At 35.0% G+C, this 20,000-nt stretch overlaps 1 protein-coding gene and 1 long non-coding RNA gene across 4 annotated transcripts in view; one reads left to right on the forward strand and one right to left on the reverse strand.

Moving 5' to 3' along the window:
• Positions 1–20,000, reverse strand: part of acap3a (ArfGAP with coiled-coil, ankyrin repeat and PH domains 3a) — a 167,613-nt gene that overhangs the window by 54,057 nt on the left and 93,556 nt on the right. For all 3 annotated transcript variants that reach the window (XM_087307597.1, XM_087307596.1, XM_087307595.1), the window contains exons 5-9: positions 11,884–11,942; positions 7,652–7,835; positions 6,972–7,016; positions 4,351–4,446; positions 1,500–1,574 (exon numbers count right to left, since the gene is read on the reverse strand). In XM_087307597.1, the coding sequence (XP_087163723.1) occupies positions 1,500–1,574; positions 4,351–4,446; positions 6,972–7,016; positions 7,652–7,835; positions 11,884–11,942 (459 nt within the window). The remainder of the gene's footprint in view (positions 1–1,499; positions 1,575–4,350; positions 4,447–6,971; positions 7,017–7,651; positions 7,836–11,883; positions 11,943–20,000) is intronic.
• LOC147838265 (uncharacterized) lies at positions 7,486–11,686 on the forward strand. Its single transcript, XR_015523867.1, has 4 exons — positions 7,486–7,547; positions 7,934–8,913; positions 9,070–9,413; positions 9,735–11,686. It is a non-coding gene; the product is annotated as an uncharacterized LOC147838265 (long non-coding RNA).

Genomic DNA, 20,000 nt, shown 5'->3' on the forward strand with positions numbered 1-20,000 from the left:
GATGCCCTTCCAGCCGCAACCCATCTATGGGAAACATCCATACACACTTATTCACACACATACACTATGGACAATTTAAGCAAACCCAATTCACCTGTACTGCATGTCATTGGACTTTGGGGCAAACTACCCGGAGAGAACGCGGGGAGAACATGCAAACTCCACAGAGAAATGCCAGCTGACCCAGCCGAGGCTCGAACCAGCGACCTTCTTACTGTGAGACGACAGCACTACCTACTGCGCCACCGCGTCGCCCTATTATTATTATTATTACTCTTAATTATGAATATGGTAAAAGTATAGTTTAAAAAGTATATGCAAGTGCAAATATATGTAGAAATCTTTAAATATGTTTCTTTAAATAAATAGTTTGTCACATTGTGCATTTCAAAGCAACACAAAACATTGTTTATAAGCACAGATAATCAAAGTGTTTTTTTCCACATTTTATAAATTATTTTAATATAAATTTGGAACAGCATGGGGGCTAGTTATGCTTTTATCTTTTGCGAGAAAAAAAAAAGTAAATAAAATTTGTGAAAGTAATTACAGTATTCGAGTTAAAGGTCCAGTACCACCAAAATAAAAATCTGTAAACTCTTATTTGTTCATAATCATCTGTCTGTGTGTATATAAATTTAAGGTGAAAAACTAGTGTCAGAAGTTGTCAGAAAACACAAGTAGAGCTGTCAGATCTATTGCTGAGAATCTTCTAAAGCAACTATTTTCTGTTCGCCCAAAATACCTCCATCCCTGCCTGCTCAACATCATTAAAAACTGGAACATTTGAGGACAGAAGAGAAAAACTGAAGCACAAATACTGAAGCAACTGAGAAGGTGTCTTAAAATAACTCTGGGATGTTTTTAACGACATCAAGTCCACATTCAGTCTTCCTTTTAATGCTTCAAAAATGAAAATGACAAGGTTAAACAAGCAACGCAGGACAGACTATCTATTTATTCTTTAATCTTAACTCAGTTTTGCTATTACAAGGATTTAAAGGGATTGCAAAAATGATGCATTTTCCTTCGACTTAGTCCTTTATTCATAAGGGGTTGCCACAGTGGAATGAACCGCATATGTTTTACGCAGCAGATGCCCTTCCAGCTGCAACCCAGTACTGAGATACACTCTCACACACACTCATACACTACAGTCAATTTAGTTCGTCCAATACACCTATATTGCATCACTTTGGACAGTGGGGGAAACCGGAACACCCAGAGGAAACCCACACCAACAGGGAGAACATGCAAACTCCACACAGATATGCCAACTGAACCTGCCGAGGCTCGATCCAGCGACCTTCTTGCTGTGAGGCGAGAGCGCCAACCACTAAGCCACTGTGCCGCCCTCTCACTTAATTTTAATATAGTAAAACGTGACTAGAAAATGCTTTTTGATTCAAGAATGTTTTAATATTTCTACCAGAAACGAGACAAAAACTTTAAATAAGACAAGTATTTTTTGCAGTGTGTGTGTTGGTGTGTGTTCTTACCCTTTGCTGGATGGTGGCGTGTTTGTGCTCCATTTCTCTCTTCTCCATGGCAGAATCAATCACCAGCTGATCCAGCTATGACCAGATCAACAGTTTGGAAAGAAAACATGATGGTGTTTGTTACCAGTGTGTCCGCCTGTGTTCACTGGCACTGCAGATGTGATGGTCAGTTTAATACTGATGTTAGTTATGTAACTTGGCCGGTCGATGAAGTAATTAGAGAGAAATCAGATCAGATCAGGCTCTAGTTGGTCCAGGGTATATGTGTTTTACAGCCTGAACATATACAGTAGTTTCTGATATACAGTTGAAGTCTGAATTATTAGTCTTCCAGAATTATTAGCCCCCCTGTATATATTTTTCCCACAATTTATATTTGCTGGAAATTTGGTTAACGCATTTCTACACATAATAGTTTTAATAACTCGTTTCTAATAACTGATTTCATTGAATACAATGGTTTGTTCTGTAGACAATCTGGAAAAAATTAAGATTTTAAATTAAATTAAAAATTAAAACAGAAATTATTTTGTGATTAAGGCGGTTAATAATTTTGACCTTAAAATGGTTTTAAAAAAATACAAATTGCTTTTATTCTAGCCAAAATAAAACAAATAAGAATTTCTCTAGAAGAAAAAATATTATTGGAAATACTGTGAAAAATTCATTACTCTGTTAAACATCATTTGGGAAATATTTGATTTAATACTTCAAAGGAGGGCTAATAATTCTGACTTTAACTATAAATACCATGGTATTTCATTATTTTGAAGCTAGGTAATTTTTCATCATTTGTTTAAATGCTAACATATTTGTTCAGGTTGTTCAGGTTTCTTCTTTTGGATGAAATAGTTTTATTATATAAAAAAAATGGTTTTAAAATGTTTCATACTTTTTGTTTTGTTCAGCTCATTCTCACTTTATCTATGTGTGTATTTAATAACTTAATTAATACAATTCAAATACATTTGAATATTGTGTGAGGTAAACAAAAGCAATTTATGTTGTATAAGAGTGTTTAGTCATTCACTTATTTTCAGTTTAGTCCCTTTATTAATCTGGAGTCGCCACAATGAAATGAACTGCCAACTTATCCAGCACGTTTATTTATGCTTATAAGACTGTTTATGTATCTGAAATATATTTAGACTTTTAAACAGCTTTATAAACCAATTTGAAAGTTCATATTTAATATTAGATACTGTAGAATAAATGAACCAAAACAGTGTTAAAATACAATTATACTATAAAAGACTTACAAAATATACTTATAAATGTCATATAAACATCATACATTTATTATGCATACATTTTGATACAAAATATGTATAAAATAACTATTTTAATACTTTTTACTTGACTTATATGTATCGAAAAATGTATTTTTAAACTGATGAATGAATTATTGTTTATTAAAATGATTTATTTATTTACATTAATAAATATTTTTTTATTATTCCTACTTTGCTTAGCTTGGTAAATTGTTGATATAAACATTTGAATTCATTACATGACATTAAAAACTAAATTTACTAAATGCAGGGAAATAGCTTAACTGTGATGGAAGCATAAACATTAAGGGCCCTATCATACACCCGGCGCAGTGTGGCGCAAGACGCGGCTCAATAGTCTTTTGGTAGTTTCAGCTTGGTGCAAGAGTCGTTTTAAGCGCTTACTCTATGCTGTTTAAATAGCAAATGCATTAGCGCTCATATGTGCGTCCGTAGGCGTTCTGGTCTAAAAAGGAAGGCGTTCTGAGGTGGACCGCTGGCGCGTTGCTATTTTGAGAAACTATAATAGATTTTTCATTAGACCAAAACTAACCCGGTCTAAACTCCGGCGCAGAGTTGCGCCTCGCTTACACACTGCTTAATAAAAAATATTTCAATATTTGATTTCAATATAGGATATAATAAGAATAGATATATAATATAAATATAAAGGATTAAAATATTACAAAACATATTATTTACTAGCCTACATAAATATGAAAAACCACTGCTTTTATGTCTTCTTCATCTCGGGAGGCTTTTTCAGTTCATTCATAACAATTTGCTTTTGTATAATGTTATTGTTATTAGCAGTATTATTTATTATATCCATATTTATATTTGTTTTATTAAAAACAAGCTTAGATTTGCCCACCTGTCAGGTTTTAGACCATATGGGGCATGGCAGGTGTATTTGGAAATAACTCAGTATTTTGACCACACTTGGTCATTATTGTTCATTTATTCGTTTGCTAGAAATTAGAACTGAATTTAGAAATAGTTTTGAAACAAATATTTACGCTTAACAAACGAAATTAATTACTTATAGGCTAATTGATGTCTGTGCGTAAAGGTTTCCCTATCCAAGAGCGAAAGTGAAAGTGATCCATTATCTCTCATTCTCACGCAGTAGATGCTCTGTTTAACAGTTTTCTGTTAAAAAACTGTCAACTGTTAACTGTTTGCTTGTGAAATGCAAATTTTTTCCACTTACTTACTACACAGACTTACTTTGCGTCCTGTAAATAGCGAATGCGCTCTTGGCGCGACGCAGCTGGCTCTTAAAGGTAATGGGATATGAGACTCTAATTGGTTTATTCTCAAAACACACCTACAGTATAACTCATTAAGAAAATAAACTCAACCCTTTAAGACCATGCGCCTTGGCGCATGGTGCATTTTCCCGTCCGTAAATTAGCAAAAATGTGTTCTGACACGCCCTAAAAGCGTTTGCGCCCTGCGTTTTGCGCCCTGACCATCAAAATAGAGCCCTAAGATATATTTTTCACATATCATTTATCACATTTAAGATTGATAATGAATGAATGAATGAATGAATGAATGAATGAAGCGTTGCGCACCTCAGCAGCCAGTTTCTTCATGTATGGGTCAATCTCATCCAGGAGGTTGTAGCCCTGCTGATAGAGCGAATACTGTGCATGCATGAAGGACAACATCTGTAGAAGAAGAAGAAGAAGAAGATGAAGAAGAAGAAGAAGAAACCCATAAAGATGATGCAGAGCCCAGAAAACACACATACTGTCCATTCATAGATATATACATTAGATGTCGCCTGGCCTATTGTTGTCTATTGGACGGAATGCTGCAATAGCGCCGCCATCTTGCTACAGGGTAGCGCTCCTTTAAAATGAATGCGGGACCAAGGTACAGTGGAGGAGTGTGACCATCCAAAGCCAGATATATACACATATACACATATATCTGTGATCGGGAGTTTTCCTGGATGTTAGTATGTAATTTTTTTTTTTCTAATTACGAAAATTATAATTTTACATCACTTTTCTACATTGATGGATCAGTGACCGCACGGGCATTCCTGACAAAAAGCTTGTGTTTGTGTGTACAAAAATGTACTATTCACCCTCCCTGTTAAATTTAATCTAATTATGTCCTGAAACACCTCCTCTCCTGCTTTTACTTTTCATACTGACGGAGGGAGCGATTCGTTTGTGAATGAATCCCCTGAACGACGTTAGCTGACAATAATACAAGTTTCTGGCAGCGCAGCATCTCGTTGTCATATTTCTTTTGCATTGTTTGCTGATTTTATTAAACAAAACTAGCATAAGCTGAGTGTTTAGTGCGAGTTGGAGCTGCTTTGCCGTATGGTGAATTCAGTAAGTGACTGTATTATCATCAATAACGTTACCTGATTAGCACAAAAGTTCAGAACATACAAAAACAGAAAAAAACTTCATATTACAAATGAAATGTTCTGCCTTTGCGCTTTGTTTTCTTTGTTTGCTCGTTACTACACCCGTAGACAGCGCTAAAGTTCCGCACCTTCACATAATAACACTGTCTTGACTAGTGTGGTTGAATGACATTAGTCCTGGGAGCACTGTACCAATGTGGCGGCGCTATTGACTAGGGATGTAACGGTATTGTAAATACCGTCATACCGCAATATTAATTTTTTTCGATATTACCGAAGTCGCATGACTCGGTAAAACTATAGGTCTTCTAAGAAAATTTGCTCAGGCGAATGAAGCGAACGGGAGGTAACGAAAACTACAATTGCCATCAGCCCATGCTTGACCATCATCCCTTGCGGTCTGTTGTTGCTACAGATCCTGTAATGCGGAAATGGAGTGTGCTGCTAGAAGCGGGGATGAAAAGAGCTGGAAAACTCTAAAGCAGGTCGCACACCAGAAGCGCCGCTCGGCGCCGCGACACGGCGCGTACATGACAGATTAAAGTATCGCACACCAGACGCGCACATTCGAATGATATTTAACATGAAACTAATCAGATGGCGCTCTGTGGCGCGGCTGAAAAATGAACTGCGTCCTGAGCCGTCGCCGGGCGCCGCCGACAGCCGCCGACTTGCGGCGCCGGTGTGTGTATCCTGATAGAAACCTATGATTAGAATTCTAAAATACGGTTCAGTCCTGCATTATCTCCGTGTAAGTTCAGACTTCGCAAGTTTGATTAAGGCTGCAGTCTCTTCTTCTCAGTTTGATATGGAAAAGCAGATTATACCGAGGACACGGGTAAATCTTCAAAGGGAACAGTGTACTTTATAACTTCATTCACATCACCCTGGCTTCGTTGTTTCACTTTCTCAACAATAAAATGTAAACATGATTTAAGGAACTGCCTATTTTCATTTTAATATTAGCAACTTAACAGACAGCAGAAATGTTGAGGCGCCGTGCTGCATGAGCGTCATCTTCACTGTGTGCATATTTATAACAAAACGGAGCCGATAACAACTGCCTCCTTTCAATTTCAGTGAAAATACGAAACACAGCCTCTCTTTTGCTGAGTATCAGTTTTAAGAATCGATAATGGCCATTTTAAAAGTATAACATACAATAAGTTTATACATTATAGGAAATAAAGGCAAGCGATCAGTCAATATACAGAATGTACGTGGTTACATTAATCATTAACTTATCTTTGCTCTCAGCCAAAACACGTTACCTGAGAACAAGTAATAGATTCCAATGACCAAAGTCAGGGAATATGTCGTTAGATAAAGACAACAAGATAAATGAAATATCCCGTTTAATAAATATAGTGAGATTAGATCCAGCGGGAGATGCTTGATGAGAAGTCCGACTAGCAGAGCTCTCATCTGGGTAGATGGGCTGAGTGTGATTAAATGTTGAATGTGATGAGTTTTCAACAATACTAAATTGAAACTTTATTTTTTTACATGGTTTAATAATTTTTTGTTATTAAAATTGAAGTTCCTGTTTCAAAGCTTACAGATAGATGGCTAATTTGTATGTCATTGACACTTTTGGCACTTTTTTGGAGTATTTTCATAAGTTTTGTTTTTTCCTGTAAATGATTCAATAAATACCGTACCGTGACATTCATACCGAGGTATTACCGTACCGTGAAATTCTGATACCGTTACATCCCTACTATTGACGCATGCTGAGGGTCCCTATGCGATATCTAGTGTATATATCTATGCTTTCCATTTACATGAACCATCAGCAATACTCACCGCATCTAAGATCTCAAACTTCTTTTTGGCTTGAAGGACATTGATCTGTGTGAGGAATGTAAAAGATTTCTATAAAACACTACTACATGTTCGCATATTTAGATCACAATGTTTTGATATCATTGAGTCACTATAATAGTTTATATTAATAAGTTTAAATTAAAGGTTTTAATGTTGTTGTTTTTTTATTTTATTATGCAAGTGATCTTGTTGTGAATTTGCTTTTTTGTGTCTATTTAGTCTTTTTTATTTTAATTTTAAGATTTATTGTTATTTTAATACATCAATTCCAATAAATGCCTCAAATAAAAAGCTATTTTTTGCTATATAGCTTTTAAGTAAAAAAAAAAGTTTGGTATTACTTAATTATTACAACCCTGTAACAAAAAATTGATTGAAAGTTGTTTTAGCTGCTTAATATTTTTGACAAAAAGGATTTTATTCATACATACAGTGCTCAGCATAAATGAGTACACCCCTCACAGATCTCTCTTTTTAATTCTTTTTTTATTTTGACCTTATTCCTCAATGTGGAAGTGCGCGAAAAATGGATGGAAATATTAGTTTTTAAATGGGGTGTACTCATTTACGTTGAACACTGTGTGCTCCAATTTTAGCACAAGACACTACAAGTCTCAGTGAGTATCAACAAATGACTAAAAGTGCTAAATCATCCAGACCTGCAGCACGTAGTCAAGAGCGAGGTGTCTGAAGCACTTGCGGGTGAAGTTGAGTGTGCTGGTGGCTTCCTCCACCTCGTGAGGTTTGTTTCGAGGAGCCTGTGCGTTTTTCACCTGCGCGATCTCCAGATCCTCACGCACCTTGTCAAACTGCTTCTTCGTGTCCTTGAATTTACGCACGTCTCTGAAAACACAGACACACCATGGGACCTTCGTTAGATTGTGGAGCCCCTATACAGCGAATCACATTCTCCGACATAAACACTGAACTGAATCATCCAGGGGTGTAGATTTAGCATGGATAGAGGGGCCGTGTCCCCACCAATATCCACAGACTGCAGGGGATTTTTCGGTCACACTTTATTTTGATGGTCCGTTTGTTGAATTTAAGTTACGTTGCATGTACATGCCAACTAATTCTCATTAGATTATAAGTAGACTGTTAGGTTAGGGTTAGTGTAAGTTGACATGTACTACTTGCAAAGTTTCTTATAGTCAGCTAAATGTCTGTTGATACTGCTCCTTTAACAGACATTAAGCTCTGTCGCATGACCCGTTTCCACTGAGTGGTACTGGTACTGAGTATGGCCGTTTCCACTGTCAAAAGGCGTACCGTACCACTTTTTCGGCACCCTTTCGAAAGGGTCCCAAACACAAGAAAGGGTACCAAAAGGCAGAACAAAGATGCGCAGCTGAATGCTATTGGTTTACAGAGATATTTTATTTGCTTACGCAACAAGCCAGAATGTAAACAAAGGACCCGCCATGTTTGAAATACACAACGAGAGATTACAGCGGAATTATATATACATATAATAACGAGCCATGGTCGATCTGGGCTCAAACAAACCTTGTTGTCGTCTTGATGAACAACCACAAAGCCATGGAGTAGAGCAGAATCTACCCTGTGCCTCATAGTTTTTTTATGAGCCAGTCTGAAGAGTGAGCGGTTTCGCTTTCTTGCTTGTGCTCGCCGCGTGTCTATATCTGAAATAACAAACTTCTTGAGCTGATAATAATAACGTGTGCTTGATTATTGATGAGCTTTGGAAACCCGATCCTGTGAGAAGCTGACAAACGCGAGAATGACACATTCAGAAAGAAAAGGACAAACGCGAGAGTGGAGCACGGAAAAAAGGGGAAGCCAAGGAGCACATTATGTTTTTTCCCTGCTCTGTTGCATATTCTAATGCTGGAATGGGCTGATACCTATTTTTTTACAGTCTATGTCTGATATAGTCTGATAATCTATAAATCTAACGGCAGAATAAAAAGCTATGATTCTTAGAAGTTCCCTTAATCTCTCAAAGTAGCATTTCGAAATTTAGTTGAAACAGTGTGTCAGAAAAACTACAGTCATGTGCTCCATCTCGATAATACTGACATATGAGACCTGTTTCATTTGCACTATGGCCTAGGGCTGGGCTGATAAACGATATTACATCGAATCGCGGTAAAATGTTTGTCAATAGCAATGATCAGCTTAGGACTTTTTTCACTCTATATTGATCTAAGAGCCAATCACACAGCAGAAACATTTAACAATAGGAATCTAAAAGTGGGTTGATATTATTGATTTAATTTTCCACCATAGAAAATTTATCGGCCGGATAATGTTTTGCTATTTATTGGACCCTTTAATTTTTTGTGGAAAATGTTAACAGTTTACTTAAAGGAATAAAACCCCTTTTTTGAATGAAACTATAGACTAGAGATGGACTTTAATTTGATAACAATATGATATACTGATCTCACTAGGGCAGTAGTTCTCAAACTTTTTTCATCAAGTACCACCTCAGAAAAAAATTGTCTCTCCAAGTACCACCAAAATTAGCAGTATTGAAATACAATAGCGCAGTAGGCCCAGTAAAGCAGCTACAGCTCTGCACAGTTAAAAAACGTGGCAGATTACCTCAGAAATATAGGCTATATGTCATATGACATATTATATACATCATTTTTGATATATTTTGAAAAGTGTGTAGCATGTACATGACATATTTCATTCCTCCGCGTACCACTAGGAGGAAGCCTGCGTACCACTAGTGGTACACGTACCACAGTTTGAGAACCACTGCTCTAGGGGTTTCATTTATTTCAGGGAACTTTTCCTATTCTAGAAGCTTGGTATTCCTGAGATGCAGCTTTAACACAATATCTCTAAAATAATGATGTTATCATCTTAAAAGGCACATGACGGATCTGATAAAAGCTCTGTATAGTAGTGATCCCCCTGAAACGTCTTTGGTTTTATTAAATAAATCTTCTGCACGTATCAGTGATCACCTGTGATAAATGAATAGGAAGGAATCCCATTATCCTCCATGAGGACACATCAATTATTAATGAGCTCTGAAAGTCAGATCATTATTTATGGTCAACCTGCAGGAAGGCTGGCGTTGAAAAATCCCTCCACGAAGGGTATGTGTGTGAGAACACTTTCATATTTTAAGTAAAATCAAAAACTTGTCAGAGTGAAATTTTAAGTATCTCAATTTAATGCCTTTAATTAAAAAAAAGAAATATATTTAGTTTGATTTCTTTGCTCTATTAAAACCCCACATCACATCTTCTGCATTTGAGTCTTTGCCTTCTACTCTCACAAAACCTAATGATGAGAATTTGATGAGAACAATATGAATTCTAGATTATGTATTCGCAAAGAAAACCAGAAGTTCAGCAAAATAAACAAATGAATGAGCACACATGCATATACTTATACAGTTGAAGACAAAATCATTTACACTCCTGTAGAAGGTAATTATTTTTCAAACATTTCCCAATTGGTGTTTAACAGAGCAATTTTGTTACAGTGTCTCCAATTATATATACAGTTGAAACCAGAAGTTTGCAAACACTCTAAAAAAGGAACATAACCATTTTTAAAAAATGTCTTATGGTAAATTATACTAAATGTTTACTTTTTTAGGTCTGTTAGGATTACCTAAATCATTTACATTTGCTAAATGCCAGAATAATTTCTTTAAGTTTTTATTAATTACTAGACAGTCAAAAGTACATTTCCTTGATATTTTTTAGCTTTACTTTTAAACTGTATAACTTTGGTCAAATGTTTCGGGTATCCTTCCACACGCTTCTCACAATAATTTGAAGGGATTTTGGCCCATTCCTCCAGACAGAATTGGTGTAACTGACTCAGATTTTTGATGTCTTGCTCACACAAGCTTTTTCAACTCGGCCCACAACTTTTCTATTGGATTGAGATCAGGGCTTTGTGATGGCCACTCCAAAACATTCACTCTGTTGTCCATAAAGCACATTTTAAGTAATTTGGCAGTATGCTTAGGGTCATGGTCTGTTTGAAAGACCCATTTGTGGCCAAGTTTTAATTTCCTGGCTGATGTATTGAGATGTTACGTCAGTGTTTTGATGTTCTTTCTTCATGATGCCATCTATGCTGTGAAGTGGACCAGTCCCTCCTGCAGCAAAACAACCCCACAACATGATGCTGTCACTTCCATAATTCACAGTAGGGACGATGTTCCTAGGCTTGTAAGCTTTCCTCTTTGTCCTCCAAATGTAACACTGGTCATTATGGCCAAACAGTTCAATCTTAGTTCTATCAGACCACAGGACATGTCTCCAAAAATTCTTTTTCCCAGTGTAATTTAGCAAATTGTAACCTGGCTTTTTTGTTAATTCTGGCTTGTTGATTTCCACATGTTGTCACACAAGGAAGCCGTGTGTTTGAGGTTTTCCTTAAATACTATTCTACAGTTGTGCCTCTAATTAACTCAAATGTTGTCAATTAGCCAATCAGAAACTTCCAAAACCTTGACACCAACATCTGAGCTTTTTCAAAGGCATAATAATCTAATTGCATGTAAACTTGACTTTTAAGAAAAGTTATAACAATTTCTCAAACAATATCTCTCTCATAATTCTGCTATGAAGCATAACAGAAACAAATTTGATAATCCTAACTTGCCTAAAAGAGAAAAGGTTTAGTCACATTAACATCCGACTTTTTAAAAAAATGGTTATGTGCCTTTTTATACAGTGTGTGTAAACTTCTGGTTTCAACTGTAAATATTATATATTATTTAGGTTTGGCTGGAATAAATAAATAAATATAAAAACATTATATTTTTTAAATTTATAAATATATTTATAAAATATTTATATGTTATAGCAAAATATATTATAAATATAAGGGTGAGTGATATTTCAGTGTGACTATTGTGTATTTAAATGGATTCCAGTAAACTCACTCTTTCACAAAGTTGTGCAGCTGCTGCTTGACTGATCTCTGTGCTTGGTCAAACAGGATCTGAAACACAAAATAAACATCAACATGAAGAAATGTTTATACCGCATAACACCTGAATATCTCTTTATTAGGCTTTATAAATAAATATAAAAGGACAAAACCCACAAGCCTATTTCCAGAAAAACAAGATAAGCTTTATAATGTAGCATTCATTAGGAAATGTCGTTCAGTGGATATCCTCTATTAGTCCTCAAATAGCTTTCTCATCATCAAATCACTGTCCCAAGGATCGAGTTAGGACTATTTTTAGACTATTTCCATTTAACATTTAAAGATGCACCGCAGGTGATTGGGGTAAAACAATTACCTAATAATTCTAAACATACTTTAAACTTATCACAAAAATACTGCTGCACTATTTTGTTCATTCATTCATTTTCGGCTTAATCCCTTTATTAGGTATCATGATTATAACGTAATCTTCATTCATTCATTCATTCATTCATTCATTCATTTTTTTGGCTTAGTTCCTTTATTAGGTATCATGATTATAATATATCTTCGTTCATTCATTCATTAATTCACTAATTTATTCATAAATTTTGTTTTCGGCTTAGTCCCTTTATTAGGTATCATGATTATAACATAATCTTCATTCATTCATTCATTCATTCATTCATTCATTCATTCATTCATTCATTCATTCACTCACTCACTCACTCACTCACTCACTCACTCATTCATTCATTCATTTATTCATTCATTCATTCACTCATTCATTCATTTTCTTTTCGGCTTAGTTCCTTTATTAGGTATCATGATTATAATATATCTTCATTCATTCATTCATTCACTAATTTAGTCATTAATTTTCTTTTCGGCTTAGTCCCTTTATTAGGTATCATGATTATAATATAATCTTCACTTACTCACTCACTCACTTACTCACTCACTCACTCACTCACTCACTCACTCATTCATTCATTCATTCATTTTCTTTTTGGCTTAGTCCCTTTATTAGGTATCATGATTATAATATAAACTTAATTCATTCATTCATTCATTCATTCATTAATTAATTAATTCATTCATTCATTCTCTTTTTGGCTTAGTCCCTTTATTAGGTATCATGTTTATAATATAATTTTCATTTATTCATTTATTCATTTTGCATTTGCTTAGTCCTTTTATTTATCAGGAGTTGCCACAGCGGAATGAACCCTCACCTGATCCAGCATATGTTTTACGAGTGGATACTTTCCAGCTGCAACCCATCACTGGGAAACATCCATAGGCCTACATACTCATTCACACACATACACTACGGACAATTTAGCCTATTCAATTCACCTATAGCGCATGTCTTTAGACTGTGGGGGAAACAGGAACATCCAGAGGAAGCCCACGCCAACACGGGGAGAATATATGTGTGTGTATTACTATTTGTATTACAACAATAAATATTTATTTAATACACACACATTTATTAAAAGTTTAAAAAACAAAGTTTATTTTGGATGCGACCAATCATTATTAATCTTTGTCCAGCACTAATTTTATCATACAAGGTCTCTAAAATTGTTTAAATATGCAAATAAGGCATTACTTAGAGATGCACTAATTTGCATACATCTCTGCACAGAACACATAATTGTTTTTTTGACAATACACTAACAAATGTTTACATTTGTTACGACTAAAAATCTGGGTTTTCTAAACAAATATTGATTTCGTAACTAAATTCTGAAGCTAAAACATTGGTACTGTGTGGTAATGTGTCAATTAATTTACTAATTATTATATGTTAACTAATATAATAATTAACATGTGTCTGGGGAAAAAAAATCTTTCTTTTTTTCAAATTAGAGTCAAAGATTTTAATAGAAGGCATTGTGAGTCTCTCTTTTAATCACTCTAGAAAAGTATTGTATATATATGGGCAATTTTGTAAATGCAAATCATCTGTTAAAAAGCTTCAGAAAATAGATTTCAGTCAAACTGTGAAGTTGTTTTTTTAATAGTGTTTTTTCTTAGTGCAGAAGAAACAGCTTTTTAAAAAATATGTATTGTAATTCAGATATAGAGGGACAAGTTAATAAACAGCGACAAAAGACACACATAAAGTGTATTTTGCATGTATTCCTTCTGTCAGAATGAAAAAAACACACCAGAAAGTCTGAAATGTGTCTTGACTGCTGCATGTAATGCTAGACTGTCAAAACTAGATGGCGCTCCTGCATGCGTTTAATCAGCGCGGTTCATATACACCTTTTGAGTACGACCTCCAAACACACACATATTCATCTTCATCATCATCATCATCATCATCATCATCATCATCCTCACAGCCTCAATGTGATTCAGTGTGAGTCTGAATCTGAGCTGACGGCGGATGCCAAGCTGCAGCGGCGGAGGGAAAATAGGTCAGTCGGGCAAACAGAGAAAGACACGAATAAATGAAACAGCAGGGGAAAAAATGATGCAGGACACACTTCTTCAGTCACATCCACATCAGCGCTAACCATCCCACAACCCTTGAGGTCTTTTCAACAGCTCTGAGGTCCACTCAAACACGTTTATCTGTGATACAGTCAAGTAGGACAGGTTAGGTAGGACAGATACAGTAAATATGGGCTGTAAAAATGCTACAGCGTGTAACCTGATTAACAGTAAGTTTCCCAAATATATAGAGTCTTTTTTGACATTACTATGCTTCTTTTATTTTTTTATCATCAGTTATGTACATTAGAGTTTAATTAAACATCTAATTTTGATAAATAATTAATTATTTGCATTCATTTATTCATGTGTGTTACCATGATGGTGTTTATAGTGTTTGCTACTATATATTTCTGTTATTTTATTACTATATATGCTTCTCTGCTTGTGGAAAAGGGCGACACAGTGGTGCAGTGGTTAGCACACACAGCAAGAAGGTCGCTGGTTCGAGTCCCGGCTAGGTCAGTTGGCATTTCTGTGTGGAGTTTGCATGTTCTCCCCGTGTTGGCGTGGGTTACCTCCGGGTGCTCCGGTTTCCTCCACAGTCCAAATATATGCGCTATGGGTGAATTGAATAAACCAAATTGTCCGTAGTGTATGTGTATGGATGTTTCCCAGTACTGGGTTGCAGCTGGAAGGGCATCCGCCGTGTAAAACCTATGCTGGAATAGTTGGCGGTTCATTCCGTTGTGGCAACTACTGATAAATAAGGGACTAAGCTGAAGGAAAGTTTATGAAAAATTTATTAAACATTTTATTTACTTGTTTAATTATTTAAAAAATGGAAATAAACATTGTTTTTCTCCAGTCATTATTACATTATCATATTCGCATATTTTGCATATTGGTAGACTGTATTTCTTCATCAGAACAGAGATGATGGAATTAACATCTGGACAGCATTGAAGAGACATCAAGAAAACCAATCTGGAAAATCCACAATGATGTAAAATGCTGGAATAACAATGTGACTAAGATAGATATTAAGACTAATAGATATTGAGCTGTTTGGGAAGTGATGTCATCATGAATACTTCCTAAACGGTATGATCCAACTATAACGGGAACGTCTGGAAAGCGGGTGAAAGGATCTTGGAGGTTAATGAGGGGTAATCATGTTCATACAGATGGTCCTACAGTAAATCTGGTGCACGGACTGAAGCCATGAGCCCGTGTGGTTGCTTGACATTTGGGCATTGTGGATACAGTAACCTTTGGGTTTGGCTTTTATTCTGTTCGTGAGATGCAGGGGAATTCAGGACATTATTGAGCATAACCGCACACTCCTGACATTACAGATACTCATCATAACAATGCAAGACACGGACTGCAGAGGAAAACAAAAGAAACAATTACTAAAATAGACAAATACCACCTCTTTTAAGAGCTAACAACTATAAATAATAACATTTAAATAATAATTATATAACAAATACAGTATATATTTAAATATTTGCATACAAAATTCGATCTATTGTCTTATTTAAAAAAAATGTAGTTAAAGATTTTATTTGTGCATTTATGTACTCTTTAAATATTGATATTTTTTATATTTTTTATTTAAAACACTTTTCTAAATGTAGCTTATTCTAAAGAGCCTAAAAGCCTAAATAGACACTGCAAAATCGGCATTTTAAACAGGTAACACACACAGCTGCCTAAAGAATGCCGTTTTCACACCGTTTACAGGTAGCTCCCGTGCTCAGTATACTGTATCTGTTTAGTTTGCTCACCGTGTTACATAACTGCCCCCTGCTGGCCATGTATTTCTTGAGTTAGACCATGTTGTGGTTTCACGCACTTTACTGCAGAGGTGTGAGATTTCTCTTTATACTTCTGCATACTTCTGGATAGGCTGGAAAACTGGGTTGGGCTGTCTGGGACAGTCCTCAAATGGTTCCGATCTTACCTTGAAGGGAGAGGTTACTATGTCAGTTTAGGTGATCATAGGTCGAGGTGGACACCCATGACATGTGGAGTCCCACAAGGCTCGATTCTGGCACCTCTCCTGTTCAACCTTTACATGCTCCCTCTGAGCCAAATAATGAGAAAGAATCAAATCTCCTACCACAGCTATGCTGATGACACTCAGATCTACCTAGCCTTACTGCCTAATGACTACAGCCCCATTGACACCCTCTGCCAATGCATTGATGAAATTAAAAAATGGATGTGCCAAAATTTTCTTTAGTTAAACAAAGAGAAAACTGAAGTCATTGCGTTTGGGAACAGAGATGAGGTTCTCAAGGTGAATGCGTACCTTGGCTCTAAAGGTCAAACGACAAAAAATAAGGTCAAGAATCTTGGTGTGACTCTGGAGTCAGATCTGAGTTTCAACAGTCATGTCAAAGCAGTCAGTAAATCAGCATACTATTATCTCAAAAATATTGCAAGAATCAGATGCTTTGTTTCCAGTGAAAACTTGTTCATGCTTTTATCAGTAGCAGGGTGGATTACTGTAATGGACTCCTCACTGGCCTTCCCAAAAAGACAGTCAGACACTTGCAGCTCATCCAGAATGCTGCAGCCAGAATTCTGACCAGAAGCAGGAAATCAGAGCACATCACACCTGTCCTCAGGTCTCTACACTGGTTGCCAGTTACATTCAGAATAGATTTTAAAGTATTATTACTGGTCTATAAATCACTAAATGGCCAAGGACCTCAATACATTACAGATATGCTCACTGAATACAAACACAACAGATCACTCAGATCTTTAGGATCATATAAACTAGAAGTTCCAAGAGTTCAGTCAAAGCAGGGTGAATCTGCCTTCAGCCACTACGCCCCTCGCTGCTGGAATCAGCTTCCAGAAATGATCAGATGTGCTCCAACATTAGGCACATTCAAATCAAGACTGAAAACACATCTGTTTAGCTGTGCCTTTACTGAATGAGCACTGTGCTGCGTCCGACAGATCGCACTATTATGTTTTTCGTTTTCTTTTTCATTCTTTTATAACCTATTTTAACTCATTTTAATTTGTTTTTATCTGTTTTTAATAATTTTTATTGTCTGCATTTTATGTTCCTAAACTTGTCTTTTTTATTCCTGTTTATGTAAAGCACTTTGAATTGCCACTGTGTATGAAATGTGCTATATAAATAAACTTGCCTTGCCTTGCCTTTAAAACACGCACGCGTTCTCAGAAGCCATATCTGTATATAGTACACACTATGTACTAAAAATTCAAAACTATGTTAAATATTTAAATAATATGTGCAGATATTGTGTAAATATATTTTAAATAATGCATTATTTAAATAAGACGTCTAAATATAAATAAATAAATGTGCTTTAGTGTTTGTGGTGTTGTGGTGAACTTTAACCCTTTATTCCCCGCAGCCAAATCTCCATTTGTCAGTGATCGTCATCTTCATGTCATGATCAGTCCTGTGATCCCCTGCGCTCGCTCTAGTGTCTGAAGGAAAGGGCGCATCCACATTTTAGCGGATGGGGTACTACGTATTTGGTGATCGTATCATATCGACGTCGATGTGTTCAAGCAAAAGATCTGAACCCAACACGATTCATTAATTGACTCATGACTACTTCGTTAGTTTTAAACACGGTGAACTTTCAGATTTAAACCTCAGCTGGATGTTTTCATTCACTTAGAGCTGCGTCACACTGCACAGAAGCTCATTTTCAACAACCCATAATAATGGCTCTTTAATATGAATGTACAAATACTGAAACCCATGTTTTTTATATTAATTTGTATAAATGTCTTTATTTTGTATTTACTTCAGTTGTCAAAATTAAATTCAGCATATATATATATATATATATATATATATATATATATATATATATATATATATATATATATATGAGCAATATCACACACGTAGCAGTGCGATATGGCTGTATATCGGCACTGTTGGGAGGCGTGCGTTGGCCCCCACCAGTGCCGATATACATATATTTCTCTCTCGCTAATAATTCAGGGGGGCTATTAATTCTGACTTCAACTGTATGTATATATACACACACACACACACACACACACACACACACACATATATATATATACACACACACACACACACACACACACACACATATATATATATATATATATATATATATATATATATATATATATATATATATATATATATATATATATAAAATTATCAGACATAATGAGAAAATTTCCTTGCTCATTTAGGAAAAATTTAGAAAAGATAAAAAAATTCAAAGGGGGCTAATAATTCTGACTTCAACAGAATACATACACATATACATACATATACACACACATACATACATACAATACACACACACAAACTATTTCTTACTACAAAATATAACCAAGAAGCAAAACTAAATATCAAAATCACTAAGAATTATAAGAATAGTAAACTAAAAATTTATAATGAGATTTTAACCTAAATTATATAATTTATTCATATATTTCAATTAATTTCACTTGACATTTTAATTTTTGTTAATAAAATGTTTCTACATTTACATAATTATGAATTATTTAAATGATACATGCATATTTATTGTAAATAAATGTATTATTATAAATAATGTCTTCTTTAAACAATGCATAATACTTTAATGTTGTAAGAACAAGATTTAATTTTTTTATTGATAAAAATATAAATTATTGATAATAATATTAATATTGATAATAATATAAACAATATACAATAACTTTTGTTCCCCTTTTCACTTGTTAAGTATGCTTTTATGACACTTTTTATTTAAACAATACATTTATAATTGAAATAGTATATTTAATGTAATAGAAAAAAATAACTTCTGTTATTAAAATGTTAAGATGTGCATTATTAATTATTTAAATACATGCACATCTAGTGTAAATAAATGTATTAAAAATCATGTCTTATTTAAATAATATATAATACTTCAATTATGAATTAATTTAATATGAATGTATGTATATTGCATCAAGTGTATGACTTTATGTATTTAATATTAATTGTATTCACCTTATTCTCAGCTGACGAGAGGGCGCAGCCATTTGAATCTTTTTGTCTTGCGACTTCCGGTCACATTCACTTCCATTCATTTTTTGACGTTAACAACTGCTCGTTACGCTGCTTGATGTTGCAATTTAATATTTTCTTATTATATAATGCTACTTGGTCTGTGTAGTCATGCAAACATTTGTTTGTTGAGCAAGTAGTTTGGCCATTTTCTGCCGTTTATTATTCCTAGTCATTTCTCCCATAGGCGACTGAATCGGAAGTTCTAAGACAATCGCGAAAACAGGCGCACTTCCGCATTTTAGAATAAGGTCAATAATGTCTTGATTTTGTATTTAGCTTCAGTTGTCAAAATATATCTCAGAATATGTATTTATGTAGCATGTAACTATCAATGCTCTATATTTTTTCATAAATAATGACCAAATATCAGTTATTAAATAATCAATATTAACTATTTTTCCCTTTTCCCACTGATTAGGTGTGTGTTTATGACTAGTATCTGTGAATGTGACCTCTCTCACACACATACCATTTCAGATTAAATACTCAATTAGCACTTGGCTTTGTCTCAAACCACAATATGTCAGTTTATGAAGTGCACGCACACACACAAACACACACGCACACATGGTTTCTCTCTCTGTTTCTGC

This window comes from Danio rerio, chromosome 23 (assembly GCF_052040795.2).
Source record: "Danio rerio strain M-AB ecotype USA chromosome 23, GRCz13ab, whole genome shotgun sequence".
Lineage (NCBI taxonomy): Eukaryota > Metazoa > Chordata > Actinopteri > Cypriniformes > Danionidae > Danio > Danio rerio.